This window comes from Pecten maximus, unplaced genomic scaffold, assembly GCF_902652985.1.
Source record: "Pecten maximus unplaced genomic scaffold, xPecMax1.1, whole genome shotgun sequence".
NCBI lineage: Eukaryota > Metazoa > Mollusca > Bivalvia > Pectinida > Pectinidae > Pecten > Pecten maximus.
Window position 1 is genome coordinate 1 of NW_022983060.1, and position 21,579 is coordinate 21,579.

General features: G+C 35.2%; 1 protein-coding gene and 1 long non-coding RNA gene across 2 annotated transcripts; both read right to left on the reverse strand.

Annotated features, from left to right (window-relative positions):
* Positions 1-11: 11 nt before the first annotated feature.
* On the reverse strand, positions 12-13,439 carry LOC117321379 (midasin-like). The gene is made up of 12 exons (XM_033875821.1): positions 13,435-13,439; positions 12,930-13,071; positions 11,360-11,584; positions 10,611-10,739; positions 8,050-8,200; positions 7,678-7,803; positions 6,810-6,972; positions 4,533-4,629; positions 3,326-3,480; positions 1,683-1,887; positions 762-863; positions 12-599 (listed from the first exon to the last, which is right to left on the reverse strand). The coding sequence occupies exons 1-8, from the start codon at positions 13,437-13,439 to the stop codon at positions 4,605-4,607; spliced, it is 966 nt and encodes a 321-aa protein (XP_033731712.1). The 3' UTR covers positions 12-599; positions 762-863; positions 1,683-1,887; positions 3,326-3,480; positions 4,533-4,604.
* A 1,535-nt stretch (positions 13,440-14,974) lies between these two features.
* LOC117321381 lies at positions 14,975-17,665 on the reverse strand. The gene is made up of 3 exons (XR_004531341.1): positions 17,299-17,665; positions 17,104-17,185; positions 14,975-15,394 (listed from the first exon to the last, which is right to left on the reverse strand). It is a non-coding gene; the product is annotated as an uncharacterized LOC117321381 (long non-coding RNA).
* Positions 17,666-21,579: the final 3,914 nt, after the last annotated feature.

The following is a 21,579-nucleotide window of genomic DNA, read 5'->3' on the forward strand; positions in this document are numbered from 1 at the left end:
GAGGTATTCCCATGTTGGACCCATATATGAAGTTTGGTCAGCTGACAAAAAGTGAACATACATACGTACGTACTTACGTACCTACGTACGAACGGAAAGCTATATCCCCTCCCCGACTTTCGTCGTGAAGGGATAATTAAGCGATACACGATGGCATGTTCTTTCATAATGTTAAAAAAGATAGTTAATACATAATGTACATGAACATTCTGTTCCATATTTTTCAACAATATGTTTAGGGTGTGAAGATAAATTCAAACATGGATAATCTTTTATGTGTTTGTATTGAATTGGTTAATTTACAGCACTTGAACTCTCAAATAACTAGCAAAAATACACACAAAATAGAAAGGCCCCCGGGATATAACATCTTTTAAGGTATTTATTTGCAATTCGAAAATTTTTACTTAAGTCATTGTTAAATTACCTGATATTTTCTTTTCTTTCTGGCAGTAACCTGAACTTTTCTTTACTTTCTGAAGATTGTTGTCTGTATACATCTCTCTGTTGTTTGACATGGTTGACCTGATTGACCTGGTTGACCTGGTTGACATGGCTGCTATATTCCTCCAATACTTATTTCTTCCCATCATCATTTGCTGTACCAGTCACAGAAAATTTATGTGAAAAGTTTTGCTACAAGTTGCACAAGTCTGTACATGGTTTCCTGACTGTAATGTATGGACATAAATCATGCCATACTCTTTGAAATGTACAAAGACTTACTCATCGAAACTTCATGTCAACAGCCAAAGACTTACTTGTCAAAACTTCATGTCAACAGGCCAGGGTGTCATACTTTGTCCAAGGCAGTTGTATCTGAGGGAAGAGGAAGCACCTTTTCTGACTTGTAATTTGGTAGTCTACCAAGAAAAGGCAAAGTATTGTCTTTAGCATATTTAGTCAACAAGAGGCCCATGGGCTTTAACGGCCTGAAAAGTAACATGATAGTCACGCTAAAAACCAAGAAAAGATATTTTAAAAGGTTACTGTCAATAAATACAATTTTGATTTTAAAATATACTAATGTGTACAAATAGCTTAGCACATTTCAGAATAAGGAGACATTATTGTGGAATATGTATTCCTACTTGTCTACTTTGAAAAGTAAATGGCTTAATTGTAGCAAATCTGTCTGAAACTGAACAACACTTACAGACCAGTGTGAAACAATCAAAGGGAGATCATTAAATAAAGGACAAGAGCAGAGTTATGTCCCTTACATGAGAGACTGATAAATATGATGGTTTACCTCTTTTGTTTTTCAATCTGTTGTGTTTAAAGTGTGTTAAGCCCCTTTGAGGCCTCTTAATTATTAAGAATATCTGAGGTGATTTAATTACAATGTCAATGTAAATGGTACCAAAATATTTGTGAGTATTTCCTGACAACTGCATTAATATCATTATAATTCACTCGATATTTTGCTTGTTAAGATAAATAGATAAAATTCTGAATAATGTTACTAGATATTAATGATAGATATATTGTAACTTGCTTGTGGAAAAAAACTTAACTTTAGATTTATGTTTTGTTTGTAATTGTTTTAACTTTTCTATTTTTATTATTAAATGTCACTCATGGTGGCAATTTTCAATGTCTATATCTATTTTGCTATTTTTAAGTCTGGGGAACATTAAAAATGTTATTATTGATTTGTTAGGTTTATGATTTCTGCAGACCTTTATTACATGTATCCTCTCGATCGAAGCTTCAGGACGCATTCAAAATCTTAAAGGAAGAACTTCTCTCCATACGATATTTAACATCACGAGACAAGAATACAGTGTTGGTAGACCTGATGTTTGGGAAGTTTCCTCGGTAATCTGCCGGGAGAACACTGAAGCTGTTAACTCTCACCAGCCAGTTGTTCAATGGTGTGACTGCCTGACAAGAAAAATCACAAATAATACATCATGTCTATGGTCATGAATTTTGATGCCAAAGTCAGCCACAGAGAACTGCAGGCAAAAATCTGTATATGATTGTAATTAGAATAACTTCTACAAATTCTGTTCTGAATTACAAACTTAAGTCATACTATAACTCTCAACAGTGGGAGTAAATGTTCAGTCCTTTGATAAACCTAAGTTGACTATGGAGAAGTTGAACACTGTATAACATGCATACTCAAACAGAAAGACACAAGAACAGAAATAAATATGTTTATTATTACCAAAATAGGCACCAGACACAAGTGAGGAGGCCTTAATACAGAGATAGTCTGGTTATATACATATACTCATCTCACTAGATGAGACACCATTTCTCTGTCTCAATATAGAGATAGTCTGGTTATATACATATACTCACCTCACTAGATGAGACACCATTTCTCTGTCTCAATACAGAGATAGTCTGGTTATATACATATACTCACCTCACTAGATGAGACACCATTTCTGTCTCAATACAGAGATAGTCTGGTTTTCACCTCACTAGATGAGACACCATTTCTCTGTCTCAATACAGAGATAGTCTGGTTATATACATATACTCATCTCACTAGATGAGACACCATTTCTCTGTCTCAATATAGAGATAGTATGGTTTTCACCTCACTAGATGAGACACCATTTCTCTGTCTCAATATAGAGATAGTCTAGTTATATACATATACTCACCTCACTAGATGAGACACCATTTCTCTGTCTCAATATAGAGATAGTCTGGTTATATACATATACTCACCTCACTAGATGAGACACCATTTCTCTGTCTCAATACAGAGATAGTCTAGTTATATACATATACTCATCTCACTAGATGAGACACCATTTCTCTGTCTCAATATAGAGATAGTCTGGTTTTCACCTCACTAGATGAGACACCATTTCTCTGTCTCAATATAGAGATAGTCTAGTTATATACATATACTCACCTCACTAGATGAGACACCATTTCTCTGTCTCAATATAGAGATAGTCTAGTTATATACATATACTCACCTCACTAGATGAGACACCATTTCTCTGTCTCAATATAGAGATAGTCTCGTTATATAAGTATGCCTACCTCCTTAGATGAGGCACAAGTTCTCTTCCTCAATACAGAGATTGTCAGGCTATTAGTGCTGTAACAATATATCGATACTACGATATATATCGTTATTATTATTAACCAACTTTACAATACACAATATGTTAACTTAATATCGTGATATGTACCTTAAATTGCTAGCTATGAAAGAGTTACCGGCCCTTGTGCGCTGTCTGAACATAATCACAGATGGACCGAGACCACAATTAGCTTCTCTATATGTTTCATTGTAGCATCAAAATTTATAATAAATTGTTTAAATCTCATATCCAATTTTCCATCTCACCTGGCCAAGACCAACATCTGAGAAGCAAAATATAAAAGTTTCAACACAGCATGTTGGGCAGTTTCTGGAGATAGCTGTCAAAATGTGTCACCAACATGGATTACATACATCCGGGTTAGGGGTAGAGGTGAAATCATGACTTTTCACACAGGATCCTGGAGCACAAAATACATGATCAATATTAATATTTTACACCACAAAACCTAGATTGAAATCTCTACTATAAATTTACATTAAATTCATAGATTTCATTGATTTATTTTCATGAAATAAAGTAAAACTCGGATAAGTCGAAGTCGACGGACCAAGCAAAATATTTGACTTATCCGATGGTTCGACTTATCCGTGTCCGTTTGTATACAGACACAAAACACCCCGATATCAAACAGGCATTTGATCCATTTCCATGAAATACATACATTTGTTGAGGGGACTTCATTCGTGGGGCCTGATCGAACCTGGAAGTACTTTATTGTGGTCTCAGTCCTATTATGTTTGTTGTAAAGACGACCCCAATATGGTATTGTACTTGCTATAATTTTATTTGATTGATAAAGACATGTTTAATAATATTATTAAACACATCTTGTACCCGCGTTACGCTGATAAATATGCGGATCACAATAGTATTTGTGCGTGAATTGGCCCCCACATATTTTCTGCAAGTGGGATCAAAACATAAATTTTTGGGCGATTTTAAAGATCCCGCGCCCTGGATCTTTCACTGTAAGGGGACGGTATGGTTCCCACCACAACACGGACAGCACATTTGTGTCTTTTTCCCAGTCAGTATCCCTAGCAACGGCTAGTGATGTCTGCTAACTCAAAGTCAGAGTGGTTCGAAGAAATCTTCAACCAGAGTTTGTTGTATCAAAACAGGGAGTCGGCTAACACAAAGAATGTCATGAAATGGTCTGTAAGAATTCCTACAGTATACTGTGTGGCAAAAGGAAAGTCAACTTTGAAGTTCGAAAATCTTGAGGATTATTCTTGTAGATTGATCAGGTAACAAAACAGTTGTGTCATACCTTATCAGTCAACAGTCAAATTCCACCTCCTCCGTGATGGGACCAACCCAATTAACTGTTTCCCTTGGTCTGCGGTCTCGGGAAAGTTCATCAGACAGATCCCAATACCTCGGGAGAATAAGTTATAAAACAACTGTATACTATCAATTCTTAAGAATACATTAAAATATGCAAGATACCTTATTCAGAAGTGACAGCTAATACTGGTTTTAATCAAGGTCAATGGCATTGTTTGATTTTTCTGTCATTCATCAAGACATCTTTGTCATGGATGGCCTGTAAATAAAATGTTACATGAAGTCAGAAATATATGTTCAAAGTTTACATTCAGAGTTAATAGTAAGGTAACCTCATAACACTCATGTGATTGTAACATGGCAGGCGTAAACGTCCCTATAAAAATATAAACACATGGCGGTTGAAATAGTATCTCTTCAATAAAAATCAATCTTTATCTATTTATTTTCTCATTCATGCAGGTCGTTGGTTTTTACTTACAATCAGATACGTGAAAATATTCGACCGTCTGTCTCCTGGGTACTAGCTGGCCTACTAACTGACCGAGTACACTTGTGTGCCTACATTATGTGTAGATATAATGTTTTTGTTATAATTAATAGGCTCTGGTGGCATTCAATGTCGATGTTAAATGAAATATATTTCTTTTGGGGGATTTTATGAGAATTATAATAAACAATTACAACATTCAAAATATAGATCTACTATCGAGATAAATTGGTTGTGTATTGTGTCGGTATGTACGAGTTGTCTCCCGTGATTACGGAGATAGCCGCTTGAGGTACCAAACGATTGGTTCCGCAATGAAATCCTATAGCTGATGCTATAATGTGAGGCACGCCTCCCATAAAAATGATAAGCACCATGATGAATTGAAAGAAAGAAAACCATGTACTGTAACTACAATTTGTGCCATCATTATTTGGCAGAACATTTTCAGCACAAAATCCACTAAAATAAGATTACCACTAAAATATGTACATTTACAGTATAATATATTTAGCTCAGCCAACGACATTTTAACTCTGAATATTTCCCTTTAACTTCATTGTGAGGAGGAAGAGATGTATTTAACATTTAATTTACTGTATCACAGAAAAATATTATTAAGAAATGCAATAAATACAAAGTCTTAAGTCAGTTAAGTAGAAAATATTCTACAGTTACTACAGTCAGTGCTCTTTAAGATATACAGAGCAACCCGCTTATTTGCATAGCCCTTTTTCCATGACAAAATATGCAAATAACCGGAGTATTCGTATAGGCGGAGTTGGGTTTAGGCCCCTCTTATACACTATGTAGATCGTCAGGTAGGTACTCAAAACGGGCGCTATATGATTGTTTACGTTATTTGCATTAAAAATATAATTAAAAAAACATTATTTAAAATATAAGAGTAAATACGAAATAAATGGGTTGTTATTCTTTGTAAATGTACAAATATTTGCATATACTTCATCGTTTACTACTTGTCACTCCGAGTCTGTGGGTCCGATATCGGTCATACACGCGTGGGTTGGCACTACGATGTACAATGTGATCGTTTCAATTAACATTCATTATCGTCTCGAGATGCGTTTTGTTCCTGCTATGAGTATATTAGTTGTTAAACAAATCTCATCAAAAGATGAGGCATATAAATATTTTATTCAGTAATTCTTCTTCACAATGCTACTGATATGGTCTGGATAATAACTAAATGTCGATATCGATGCATCGAACATAACCTGTTTTGACGAAGTGGGAACCAATGATTAGATAACGTTGTACATCGTGTCGAATCAATATGTAAGTTAAAACACTTTTCTTAAAACTTTTATTACGGGAAAATCACAAAAATACCCTAAAATCAATTAAAATTTTTCGATTTTTTGGAATTTTTATATGCATATAAGCGGGAGTCAGTGTTTTAGTCGATGCAAATACACGGGATTAAAATACAAAGATAAAGAAGAAGAAAATCGGGACCTGAGAATTTTATGCAAATAAACGGGATATTCAAATAACCGATATGCAAATAAGTGGGCTCCTCTGTATATCAACATACAAATTTCAATGGCTGTTGAAATATTCTAGCAACAGAACTTAACATAGCGTCTAGGGGCTATGGTGGCTGAGTGGTTAAGGTGTCCTGACACTTTATCACTAGCCGTCCATCTCTGGGTTGCGAGTTCGAAACCCACATGGGGTAGTATATTTGCCTAGTACCGACCATAGGCCGGTGGTTTTCTCCTGGTTCTCCGGCTTTTCTCCACCTCAAAAACTTGGCACACCCTTAATGACCCTGGCTATTAAAACGACGTTAAACAAAATAAACCAAACTAATACGAAGTCTTGGCAGGTTTACTTTAAAGGATAAAAGGATCGCAAGCAATGAGCATACCTTTCTGTTACATTATTTAGGACATAACATGTTATTCTCTGTGAACAATTGATACCTGCAGAAGTTGACATTGTCGATAAGTAGCCAGTGACCGGCCTGTAATGCCTGTACCAGCACGCTGTCAGCCCACTTAAATGCCCCGCTGCCTGACCCTACATAGGTCAGCGTTAACTTGGAGGTCACCTCTGACTCCAAGTCTGTTACTGTCTTCAGAAATTCTGAAATTATTAGAAAATGTCAGTCACCATACTAAATAAATTAATCAACTTATGTAATTTCAGAACATGTCTCACTCAATTTGTACAGTCAGGTACTTTTTTAGCCACACCAAAAAAGATGTACAAATGTACTGAATAATTATTAAATTTTTGCTACTGAACAAAACAAGCATACTCAGTCTGGGTAGTGCTAAATCAATACATATCCCCTACCGTGCCCTGCTAAAAACAGTAAGCGACTTTGACCATGACCCAAAAATACATGAAACTCAAACTTGTTCAAGACAACATGGTCTTTTATCATTGTGTTAAGTTTGATAAAAATTCCTCGAGGAGTGAAACTGCTAAAGCGCTGACAAACTTTAATTGGGCACTATGTACATATTATGCACAAGATGGATTGAGAGGAAACCTAATTCCCTCCGTTTCACTTAAAACCATTTAAAGAAGATACCCATTACATATTATATACAACTTCTAACTGTTTACAATAGAAATGAAAAAATAATAAAGGGAAACTTGTCAATGTATCTTAGGCCTGTAATCAAGATACCTGTATATACATTTATCGTCTGAGGAACAAGAGAGGCAGCCATTTGAATCTTTCAATTGAATAGTTAAACAATTTACAATTTGTCATTTTTAAATACATTTTAACATCAAATATAAAGGAATTTGAAGTAAGAATTCTTGTTATGTCCTTACCGGCTCCTTTATCAGATGTCTGAGTCTGGAGAGACTGCTTAATGTCACTTATGACCTCTGTCAGACATGTGACCTTGACCTTGACAGATTCTAGCTCTTCTACACTCGACAGTTTCATTCCAAACTCTGAAACAGTTGCCATCTTGTTGTCAACAAAGATTTTAGCCAATAAAGGAAACTGACCTCCACGTAAACATTAACGACTCTGAAATAAATCTCTTATAACCCTCTATTATTAGTTGGGTCATGTGATTCAATTCAGCAAATCAAAACATTAGAGTCTCAATGGAGGTGTTAGAGTAATTAAACTATTTGTTGATTGTCACATGATACCCAACGAACCAATCGGATTTCCACCATAACTGTACCGACCCGCATCTTCACACTGCCTGAAGCTGTTCCAGGATTGTTGCAGCCTCCCTGCCATACTGACATGTTGACCTTGGAGAAGCAGGATGGTGGTATCCAAGACAACAGATTCGGTTGTGTAGACGAGTTTCTCTACATGGTTCTGGATATCTGCCTACAGTAACAGGAAATAGTCAGTAAACACATCAGAGAGGACAGACGACACTGGTTCTGTCAATCTGTGGTACAGATTTTACTACACATTGTATACAATGATGGCATGATGTATTCATATCACCTATTACAACCTGAGACATTTAGCAAGAAAGTATGGCAGAAAAATAATCGTTTCTGTGTGATGTAGACAAAGATATCTCAACCCTCTGGATAAGATTTTTCTTTAAATTTAATAGGAAATTATCACCCCTGTGATGTAGACTAATAGAATCTTTCACCCCCTTGGGGGTGAGACAGGGGATTCTCAACGTGAGGGGAAGATTATTAAGTTGCCAAACACGAGGCTTGCCGGGTGTTTGGCAGCATAATTATCTTTCCCCAAGGGTTGAGATTCCCCTGTCTCACCCCCAAGGGGGTGAAAGATTATTTTTCTCTTACCCTGTTTATACCCTCTTATGTATCTAATATTGACGTTACATCAATGCAAGGTTTGGTTTGGTTTGGTTTACTTTGTTTAACGTCCTATTAACAGCTAAGGTCATTTAAGGACGGCCTCCCGTATGTGCGACATGCATGCGTGTGTTGAGTGCGTATGTGTGTTTTGGGAGGCTGCAGTATGTTGGTGTTAAGTCTCCTTGTGATAGGCCGGAACTTTTGCCGAATTATAGTGCTACCTCCCTGAAGCATACTGCCAAAGACATCCAGCAGCACACCCCACCCGGTCACATTATACTGACAACGGGCGAACCAGTCGTCCTACTCCTTGTATGCTGAGCGCTAAGCAGGAGCAGCAACTACCATTTTTAAAGACTCTGGTATGTCTCGGCCAGGGAAAGAACCCAAAGCCTTCCTCACAGGGGCGAACGCTCAACTAAAGGCCAAAAGTGAGGCAGTGTCAAGGGAGACGTTAGGAAGAAAAAGTTCTTAAGAAAGAAGAGAAAAGATAAGATCCCAAATTTAGTCGCCTCTTACGATCATGCAATGGGGACATCAGGTACAATTCTTACGCCCTACCTGCAGGGCTGTCAATGCCAGGAAATGTTGATGTGACCTGATTGAATTGTCAACATGACGTCATTGTGTAGTCACCGTGACATCATGGTATTATTGATGTGATAAAATGAAAGTGTTGAGAACATGCAAAAAGTATATGTAGCTTATCTTTTACCTAGAGTGAGATAAGGAAATCTCACCCCAGTAAAACTGTGGATATCCCTGTCCAGGGTAAGAGAAAAAGATTATCAGTCCTCTGGATGTGGCTTTACTGGTTTGAATTAATGACAACAGAATCTACTAATCTGCAAAATTCGTTTTCAGTCCCTACAATAGGAAACTATAATACAGTGGACCCTCGATAATCCGAACACCTTCGTTCCCAGTCCAAACAGTCCGGATTAAGAGTTTTCCGGACTGCCGAATTTCGTGTACCAGGTCAAAAAATTGTCGTGTAAGAGTTATCTCCCTTGATTATATACAATCCGGGACGTTTCATAAACACGTCTAATTGTCAGATTTTTTAACAATAAATATACTTATGTTTCTGATATGATTCTTGTTTTGTTTTGTAGAAAGTAAAAAATAAACTATGTTTTTAAAACCCCAAGCTATCTATTTAAAAGTAAGCGACACCAGCGAGAACTACCCAAGATGTCCGATAATTATTAAACCCGTATTCACTTAACAATGTGACGCTTAGTTAAGTATCAGACGACTATTGACTAATTTGTGTGTAATCAACCCAGTTCTTGTGATCACTGCTTAATACGTAAATGTGTATGTAATTGATAACATGCATCTTTCAATGAGTCGTCGTTTCACGTAACGGTGTTACAAAGCCGATATCCGTGTTTACCCAATACAAGTGTTAATGATGTTAATTACCAATCATAAATTTATTAGATGTATTTGAGATTGATTAATTATCGTATCACGTACTGTATGTTTGTGCATAAATTCTGTAACATTTAGGTCGCAGAGAAAAAGCAAGGTACCTTTATAAAAACAAAAGCTACACATTGTAACACAGGTAAACAGCCGGGGCTATGACCTGGCAGCGGTCGCTATGACTACGCACAGTGTCAAGCGATAGTCTGTACAGCTGTCGACACGGGTGACTTGCCCCGACATTTTTTTTTCTCCTCGTGGTGAAAAAATCGTCCGGATTATTGAGGGAAATTTACTAATGAAAAGTACGTTCCGTTCCCAAAATGGGCTTCCGGAATCGGAATCCGAATTTCCGGACTGGTGAGTACAAATAACGTTACGGAAATCCGTTCCCGTGCATTTCTGTCCGGACTGCGAGTTTTCCGGACTATCGGCGTTCGGATTATCGCGGGTCCACTGTATATTGCTGCATTAACTTTATAACAAATTGACAGATTGTACAACGGATTACTGGAGTACTAAACCTCTTCAAATCTGCCCAGTAGTTCTGTGGTGTCCATGGAACAGTTCATTGCTAGAACATGTAGGTGATGGCCGGTCAAACTGGACAGTAGCTGGACCAAGCTGGTCTTACCACAGGACTGAGGCCCCACCTGGTGTCAAATTATAAATTTATAATATTTACAATATTTATCATATCTTAATATTTGTTATACTGCTCACAAAAATGGAGGAAAACATTATGGGTTATTCCAGTAAAACATCTATCCCACTCCAGGTTTGGTTAAGGGGTACCAACTATAGAATTTATTAAATGAATTACTAGAAGTAATAGGAAGGAAATCCAACCATGGATACAAGTGATTTATTTTGGAGTCCTGCGGGGTCAAGTGGATATCTTAATGGAATAGCCCTAATCAAAAGACTTCCTGCTGGAACTGACATAACTGGTCTTACCACAGGACTGAGGTCCCAACTGGGCTCAAATTCAAATTTGCATATTGCATTATATGATATTCATTATATCATAATATATGTTATACCGCTCACAAAATGGATGAAAACACTTATCAATGACTGCTTGCTGGAACTGATATAGCTTGCTTCAAAGATTGGTAAAGTTAATATGGAAACAAAAATGGCATCCTCATGCACAAATATAAATACCAATGATGACAGCACTATCACCATAATTATTAACATCAGCCATTTTTAAATAATTAAACTGACTACATTGACATATACATGTATCTGTGGAATACTTTTTAATTACAAGAATGGGCATCCAGTTAATCTGGACGTACTTCATCACTGCTTCCATACGCTCCAGGAGGTGGTGAAGGAGGTACAGTGACCGAGTTGTCTCCCTTGACACAAACTCTTCACGGCAGAGAAATGAGTGTCCTGCCTGTATTACACTGTTGGAAATGGTTACTTGTCTACTGGGCACATAAAATGGCAGACTATCAGGAAATATCCTCTCGTACAGATCCTTCACCTATAGACAAGACAAAGCAAGCAATACAAATTCTCAAATGATGTGGTGTCCAACTTTAAAAAGTGCATGTTTATCCATTTTTCTTGGTGCAGACTTTAGGGAATAATGAGATAACTTGTACATCTTAAGGGGAAGATACATTTCAAAAGATTAAACAATTTATTGAAGATTTTCTGATTATAATTTTTTTCAAGATGTAACAGAGACACTAGATAATAATCTATTTATTTACTTAAACATTGACTGTGAAAAGATTCCCAGTGGTGTTATCATGATGAAATAATTAGTTTTGTCAATAAAAGTATAATGCAAGTACAAAAATATTAAATAAAAAAAAAAAAATTCCCTTAGGTGCCAATTGAACAATATATGAGACAAAAATCTGTTTAAAATTGAAGTCTGATAGTGATGACGAAGATTTTCTACCACTAATACATGTACTTGTAACCATGATTTTGACTTTAATACCCTGAATCATGAACTCTGTCAAGGCATTCTTATACTTGAATTTTACGAATATAAATATAAAGTTTGATTCATATCCATTTAAAAATGAAGTCACTACCCATTCATATATGGAGAGAGCAATGAATATGCCATAAGAGGATAAAATTGTGTCTTCAGATCTGTTTTGCATGCAATACATATACACTAGAAAAGCTGAGAAAATCTGTACTATATTTTGAATTATTTCATTTTTGGCCGATTGTCATGCTTCAAAAAGACACGGAAAATCAATTATTGCATCCTGAAACAATTAATACTGCGGAATGGATTTAATCATAAAAATTACAAAAAATTGAGAGACAATCAAGGCTATAAATATATATATATATGTGAAAAGTAGAATTTTTTATAAAGCACACAAAATTTTACTTTTCCTACATCTGAACCTGATAATCCTAAATTGTTACCATGGTGACTCTAACATCCTGTACAGGACCTACATTATATTTATCCTGAAGTGTCCCCAGTCTCTCCTTGTACAGTAGGCCAACAAACTCACCAGGGTTAAATCCACTGGCAACCAGCAGTTCACAATATACCGTAATTATTCGTAATCATGGAAGTCAGCCATTAATCAACAGACTTCAATTAGCTTTGATCACAAAATGTTGATGATTATTCATTTATCTATAAAACACTTGCATATTTTTTTCAACTGTAATAATTGTTTGGACAAGGAAAAGTGCCCATTTGTCATATAACCTTCAATCTTTACAAATAACCTTGACCTTTCTACTTGTTACCTTGACCTTGAATTAGGCTCTTCAATCAGATACAACATTTTGATATCATATTATCAGGAAAGACAAAAATAAAAATAAGTCGACTATAATTGTACCTGATTGTGACAGAGAAGATCACACCATCGAAACAGATCACGCAGGTTGAACTCCCAGGGACTGCCTTTCTGACCCCAGCTCTTGTCGACTGTGGCTTCTTGATGGATCTGCAGTATATAAATACTGTATCTGATTTTTATCCTGCAATAAGCCCACAGAAATAAAATTTGACTAAACAAAGGGGTTTAGTCTATTGCAAGTCAATAAGTTATAAAAAAAACATCATTTGCATTAAATTTTTACTTACCTGTAATACACTAACTAGATGGGAGGGCTTCATTTCAAAAAAAAATATTGTACAAAAATATACAGGAGGCCCAGAGGGCCTGTATCGCTCACCTGGTTGATTTGATCAAACTTCAAAATAATGTTGTTAACAGCTTTATTTGATGATGTCTTACAATGCTATATATGGTTATGGGGTGGGGATCTCAATGGTTTCAAAAGATATAACAAAGAATCCAAGTCCCTAGGGTTGGGAAAGACCCTAGGGCCTATTTTTACAACATGATTGTGTTTATCTCTTCATGCCCAAGAATGTTATTTATGGTTATAGGGTGGGTATCTCAATGGTTTCAAAGATATAACAAAGAACTAACTCCCTAGAGGTGGGGAAAGACCCTAGGGCCCCTTTTTAACAAGGTGGTTGTGTTTATCACTTGATGGCCAACAATACTTTATATGGTTATGAAGTGGGGATCTCAATGGTTTCAAAAGATATAACAAAAGAACTTAAGTCTTTAGGAGTGGGGAAAGACTCCAGGGCTTATTTTTATAACAGGATATTGTTTATCTCTTGATACATGGACGTGGAGACAATCACTGAACATTCATTTATGCAATTATAGCTTATTTTCATGAATTAACATGTATGGTGAAAAATAAAAGAAAGTGTGGGGGCCAGCGCTATGTCAAACCTTCATAGGCATTAACTTCACACAATCTTTGGCAATATTAGCAGTGACAGTTGGATTAGTCATAATAAAATGGCTCTTTTAATCGACTCCTAGGATGGGAGTTTCTATTAATTAGTGTCACTGATCACAGCAAATATGCCCTTTGCTGAGTCTGGGTATTGGACCAAAAAAAAAGAATAATTTGGACATCATAAAGACTTATTACAGTTGGGGTTAAATGTGAAGCGTCAGATCAATTGATGCATTGCATGCAAACCCATACCAAAAAAAGGTACAAAAAAGTTATACTTTTTTAGGTACAAAAAAGTTATAACTTTTGATGCTAGATTGGAACCATGTTTAAACAGCGGTTCCAATCTAGTACTAAAAAGTTATAACTTTTGATAACTTTTCTGTACCTAAAAAAAGTCATAACTTTTATTAGGTACAAAAAAGGTATAAAAAAGGTACAAAAAAGGTATAAAAAAGTTACATTTCACACAAAAATAGGTATAATTTAGGTACTATAAAGTTAAAAAAAAGTTATAACTTTTTCTAGGTACTAAAAAGGTACAGAAAAGGTATGAAAAAGGTACAAAAAAGTTATAACTTTTTCTAGGTACTAAAAAGGTACAGAAAAGGTATGAAAAAGGTACAAAAAAGTTATAACTTTTTCTAGGTACTAAAAAGTTAAAAAAAAGTTATAACTTTTTCTAGGTACTAAAAAGTTACAAAAAAGGTACTAAAAAGGTACAGAAAAGGTATAAAAAAAGGTACAAAAAAGTTATAACTTTTTCTAGGTACTAAAAAGTTAAAAAAAAGTTATAACTTTTTCTAGGTACTATAAAGGTATGAAAAAGGTACAAAAAAGTTATAACTTTTTCTAGGTACTAAAAAGTTACAAAAAAGGTACTAAAAAGGTATGAAAAAGGTACTGAAAAGGTACAAAAAAGGTATAGAAAAGTTACAGAAAAAGTATGGAAAAGGTACAGAAAAATATAAAAAGATTTTGCTTCAGAATGTTTTTTTATCCAGAAATATACTTATTAAATACATGTCTTCTAGACCAATGAATTACTATTCATAAAAACATCACGGAAATCTCCTTTCACTTTGCACATTTTCTTGAAAGACTAACAAAAGCACTATTTTTCGTCCTCATGGAAAGCTTTATTTCGAATAACAGATTCCTTCCATAGATGAACGCAGCAGTCATGTACTATTACACTGTCATACTCCTGCTCCTGTACAAGGCATTATCCACTTTGTTTCTCTAGTATATATTATAACTACCGTTTAATGTAAACATAAAACCAACATGTCATCAAGAATTAAGTATTTTTACTGCATAACACAGCACTCTAACCGGACTGTTATTAATACACATTGTATTGTATACTATATAAAATGTGTTAGCTGTTTGAGGCATTGTTACACAGGAAAGAAAAAAGTCTGAAATAATGTAAATGTTCCTCTTCTGGGATCCTTTCCTTGAGATTTGACTGACAATACTGCAAGAACACTGATTTTTCCAGGAGCTGATCAGGGTTCTTCTTGGGATTGACACTCTATAGTCCATCAAAAAGAAAAGAAAACAAAACAGTTAGTGATCTATTTACATATTGTAACTCTGGTTTCGGTGTAATAACTTAATAACTAGGACAGGCTGAGAGTTAATTGGGTTATTATAATTTATTAACTAGAACACTGACAATTTAAAGGACCCCATGAATTTCATCATGAGGCAATAAATAATATATATCTCCCATAATCATCAAGAACCCATCTGCCTAAATCACCGAGTAATATTGGTTGGAATTATATTGAAACAAAATCTGACCTTGGCCTTTGACCAAGTGACCTTGACCTTTGGTCAGTTGACTCCATGCATTATTATAATGTTTAATTCTGACCAACTTTGCTTTAGCCTTGAAACAAAATATTTAATCAGTGAAAAAACGCAAAATTTGACCTTGACCTTGTCAGTTTACACCTAGTTTAATTCCAACTAAATTTGCTTCATCATGCCAAAACAAAATATTGATGAAAAGAAAAAAAAATTACATTGACCTTTCAATCTAATGACCTTCATGAGCTTTGACCCTGGGTTTTGACATAATTTTGTGAACTGTACCTGGCCCATTTTGTGTAAATTTGTCAATAAATTCTAGAATTATTAGACAGCAGCAAAATTAGAGGGCTGGGAGACAGAGGTAATTACTATAGGCTAACAAACACAACTTATCATGTCAAATCAAAAAGAAGATACCCCCAGAGATATCATGTAATTGTATGATTATTATATAAATATCAATTTTATATACCTGGTATATCATATATACAAGACTGTTCTTTAGCCTAAGAAGGAAGAGAAAAGTGATTCCCAAATAAGGAATCACTTTTCTCTTCTTCTAGATCTTATTAATTTGAAAGCAGAAGCCTAAAATGTTTCTTTTGAATAAGATCCATAAATAACTTTCTGAGAAACTTCAAAATTATAAAATTCAAAATGACAGCCTGTAAGCCATCTTGCATTGCATACAAGCTAATATATTGGGGGCGGGGATGATCAACTTAAAAGGGAAACTGATGGTGAAAGTAATCAATGTGTGTTAATTCAGCAATAAAACATTTTAAATGAATTCACATAAAATAAAGGAAGAAAGATTCTTCTCAAATTTTCCAATGGTCTAGATCTATGTATAATAAATAAAATGTGCTAAAATTGTATATAGATTTTACTTTGTAGATCTATTTTAAATTTTCAATTAGGACTTTATTTTATTGGATTTCCTTGAAATTTCACGCACACAACAAGTAACAATCCCTCTCATTTCTATATATATTTAATTTACCGTAGCCGATTCCGTAGATATTAATTGCGTGTTAATTACATTTAAAAAAAATAGTGTTGTGCGTATAATTAGGAATAAAGAACAAAATGTTCATACTTACCATAAATTATGGTGCATATATTCGTCTATTTCAGTAAAAAATAGTAACAAATGTACGGGAAAACATGAAAAAAATTATCAGGTAAAATAGCTGACGAATTATTGCCTACACCCCAATATATAGTGTATCGAATTTCAAGAAAATCCATTGAAAAACGAAGTATATTATATATACTTTGGGACGTTCATACCAAACGACATAAACGAAAAACGTGTATGGCCACATATATGTGTGAATCCATTTTAAATATATCATAATATTGACCCGGAATGTGAAGGTGAAGGATTAAAAAATAATCACTTGGCAAGCAAATTAAACTTACGATTGAAAGATGCAACATTTATAAATCGGCTGTGCGTAGGGGGCGGGTGGTCCGAGGATCATGAATGCTGGTGAATTTAGTCCTGAAACATGAAGTATTTCATATGAACATATTCACTCAATGTTGTTTAATGTATGACGATCGCGAGAGCGACAAAATCTGCGATTCGAAGACAAATAAGAACATATAACTTACCCTGATTTCATGTTGTCCGATAATTCAGTGTTTGCCGGTGAAAGGGGTATCATAAGTCGCCAAAAGCTAGACGAAATTTGATATTCTGTTCCCAGTTTGTCGATTGTATTCCGTGAGTGGGGAAATTAAATGTCGCCAATATATACTGTATATATAACGTGATTTTGTTCTAGGCCTAAGCTTTCATCACGTTTCCGTAAACAAACAAAATGGCCGCCACTTGTAATACAAATCTCCCGCTAAACTGAAGGGAGCGCCGCCTGGCGGTGGGTATACATGTGTACAGTAGGGCCAAGTGAACGAAGAAGAAAAATGTCGAATAAAGTTATTAGGCCGCCTACGATATCATGAGAAATCCTATCGATATTATTATATATATATTTTTTAGTTGTTGTTATATATTTTTATTTAATTATTATTATGATTACTGCAACATCGTACTCTTTCACAGTGCACATGATGGCACACATGCATAAGTGTCTGTACAGAGAAACTAACGTGTCATATGTTCGGTTATATTCTTGATACCGATAATATTGTGCACAGGTGAGATACCCAGGTAAACTGGCCAATGCAACAAATCATAGGCAGTCAGGCATGACAACGATGTAACTAATTAATTAACGCCCCAGGACACCGCTATGTCAGCAGGTGAACTGGACACTCCTCAGGTACACAGGTATTTACAAAATTCAATGAGTTCGGTACAGTAGACTGCCGCTAATTATATTCTAATTGATGCCCCGAGGATGAGGTCTTCGGTGATCAGCTTGTGTCTGACGGGGTGTATCTCTGAACGCCAACATTTTGAATTCACCTGTAGGGCAGTTTGTTTTGATAGTGATTATAGTCTTTTTCCAAAAAGGAGTCTCAATGCCAACAGGTAAATTTACCTGTAAATGTTTACTGTTGATACTCACTTGTAGGTAAATTGAAGGATTTTAAATTAAACATCATATACTTATATGTGTATTTTTTTCTAAAGTTTAATATATCATTTCTAAAAAAAATGCAATACAATATTATATTTCTGAATATGATTTTTATGTCAAAAATTATTATTTGAATTTATCACAGTCTTAAAATTAAAGTCTTTAATTATAACTGTTTATTTTCCCCAAAAAATGTTTAATGCGATAAATGAAATAGTGAAATATATACAGCTTTATATAGAAAAGTATATCCAAACAGCAATATACATATAATTATACACTCTGTACATATAAGTTGAGTGCACATTCGTTGAATTTTAATACTGGTAGATACGCCATGTGAAAGTTATTAAGATGTAGATGAAAATCATCTTATATTGTTGTGTCAATTTATTCAGAATCAAGAGTTACAATATATCTACTCATACTTTTATTACCGACCATCGGTTTACAAAGTAACGGAATTTTGGAAGATATTGATTCATGCTAAGCTTAGGAGAAAATCACTTTTAAATAGCTAATATATCATTTATATTTGCCATCTTTATAACGTAATGTGTTTTTGTCTTGTAGTTTACAAATACTAGATGCTTATGCAAAGCGTACGATTTTCAAATGAACTCCATTTAGATATATAACATTAACAGTTTCTTTGGAATTTTTGAAAATAAATATTAAGAGAAGATGTTTTCCTACTTTTAAATTTCCTACTTTTCAAAACGTGATTATGTATACAGTCCAACCCGGCTATGACGAATTTCAGGGGACCCCTCAAATGTTTTCGTACTATACGGGTTTCGTATTATGTGGGGTCGTATTTCCAATGTGCAACACCATGTATGCACGCACAGCACATGTGCACACGTTTCATGTTGTCAAGGCATTCGAGGGCCTCGCGATCTGTGACGCATGTAAACTTCCGGGTCAGTTCCATCATCATCGTCATCTTCGCTCTCGATGAGCTCTGTTCCTTTCACAGAATTGATGTCAGCCTCAGTAATCTTCTCTGATGTGACAATACTAATATCAAAGGTATACCCATTACTTAAATTATTTTTCTTATCTATTATTCCTGTTTTTAAAAATAATGGTAGTTTGTTCGATCCCCGTTTAAATGAATATGCTAATAAAATTGAACTCATTCTCGAAAATCAGGAAGGGTTTCGAAGAATTGTTTTGCGCCTTTATAGATTTTGAAAAGGCGTTTGATAGTGTATGGCGAATTGGTCTTTTTTGGAATAAATCTTTGATCAATAATATCAATAACATCGATGCAAATGTTTTCGAATTATTAAAAATTTGTACAATTGTATCAAGGCCCAAGTAAGTAAAGATGGTGTATTCTCAACTGTATTTTTTAGTTCTTCCGGGGTCCGACTAGGCGATAATCTATCTCCGTTTTTAAGATTAAGAAATAACCACGTTTTTTAATCACATAAAATATTAGTTTGTTGTTAAATCATGATAATTGTACATATTGTATTTTGAATGAAATTTACAGATTTTTGTCTCTAGAAATTGAAAAAGCTTATCCAAAATCTAATTAGCTAGAGTTTGTAAAACAGGAACTTTTTGAACTTGGATTGGGTTTTATATGGATGCGACTTGCTCCTCAGTTTATTACCTTTGATCAAACAACGTTTAGAGGATCAAGCTCAGTAAACTATATTTAACTCTTTGAACATTTCTAGTAAATGTGATCTGTATAAGTACATAATATAAAAACATGATGTTATTACATGGTACATTGTATCATATATTTGTTACCATTTATTGAATGTGGGCATGTACAAAAAGCTGGGGGAAAATATATTTATGATATATTCCTAGTGAAACACATGTAAATCTCAGTTGACTGTACAGGTAAAAAAGGACAACTTATATGAAACAGTATATAATTGCATCCCCATTGTTTCCTGAAACAACACCTATCTATTGTTTAAAAAAATGTTGGCGTTCAGAGAACACCCCGTCTGACGGGGTCGGTTAACTTTTGGTGCGTGGTCCCACTTTTCGTGAGGTAGCCTACACACATGATGTGCACGTTTCAGTAACAGCACTAGGCTACTGTAATGCTACGAGATCAATTCTCCTGCAGATGTCCTTTGTGAATAATCTGACGATCTGGCTTATAGATATATGACCAATTGATTGTTTTGTTTAATGTGTTCACTGACAAAACATCGTGTGCGCTGTTTTCAGATTAAAATGTTTATTGCAATTTACGTCATATCGAGATCATAAAAACGCTTTACTTATATGGAGTTAAATCAAAGCGTCTGAGAGTTTGGACGATCAAAATGACACAAGTGTTACACACGTGTGTTTGTTTACCGCTGGAGTTTGTGTCCAATGCGGCATAATTGTGCATGCTACTACAAGATTTAATGTCAAAAGCGCAAACATCCAGAAAATATGCGATGTACTGACAAAGACCATGCTATATTAATCCCATTGGGATGAATGAAGCTTGGGTTTTCCGGAAAATATTTTTGTGGGTGAGCGACCCATCGTCCCACGTGAAGTAAATTATATCATCATGTTCTATGTACGTACGTTTATGAACGTCTGTGTTGGGATTAACGAACTGCTTATCTTTTATAACAACTGAGTTTGTTCATGTCGTGACTTATCAATGCTAAGTTGTAATTATTCACGTCCTCTCAGCAATGATTGGTCCACTGAGATAAAAAGATAAACTTTAAAAAAAACTGCCCCCCCCCCCCCCCCCCAAAAAAAAAAAAACGCATTTCAAGGGTGTGAATATTGTACTAAAAATGCAATAAATTAAAAGTGAATACCTTTTTAGCCCACCATCATCAGATGGTGGGCTATTCAAATCGCCCTGCGTCCGTGGTCCGTGGTCCGTCCCTCCGTCCGTCCGTAAACAATTCTTGTTATCGCTATTTCTGAGAAAGTACTGAAGGGATCTTTCTCAAATTTCATATGTAGGTTCTCCTTGGTGCCTAGTTATGCATATTGCATTTTGGGACCGATCGGATTACAACATGGCCGACAGGCAGCCATCTTGGATTTTGTCAATTGAAGTTTGTTATCGCTATTTCTGAGAAAGTACTAAAGGGATCTTTTTCAAATTTCATATGTAGGTTCCCCTTGGTGCCTAGTTACGCATATTGCATTTTGGGACCGATCGGGAAACAACATGGCTGACAGGCAGCCATCTTGGATTTTGACAATTGAAGTTTGTTATTGCTATTTCTGAGAAAGAACTGAAGGGATCTTTCTCAAATTTCATATTAAGGTTCCCCTTGGTGCCTAGTTATGCATATTACATTTTGGGACCGATCGGAAAACAACATGGCCGACAGGCAGCCCATTTTTTTTTTGG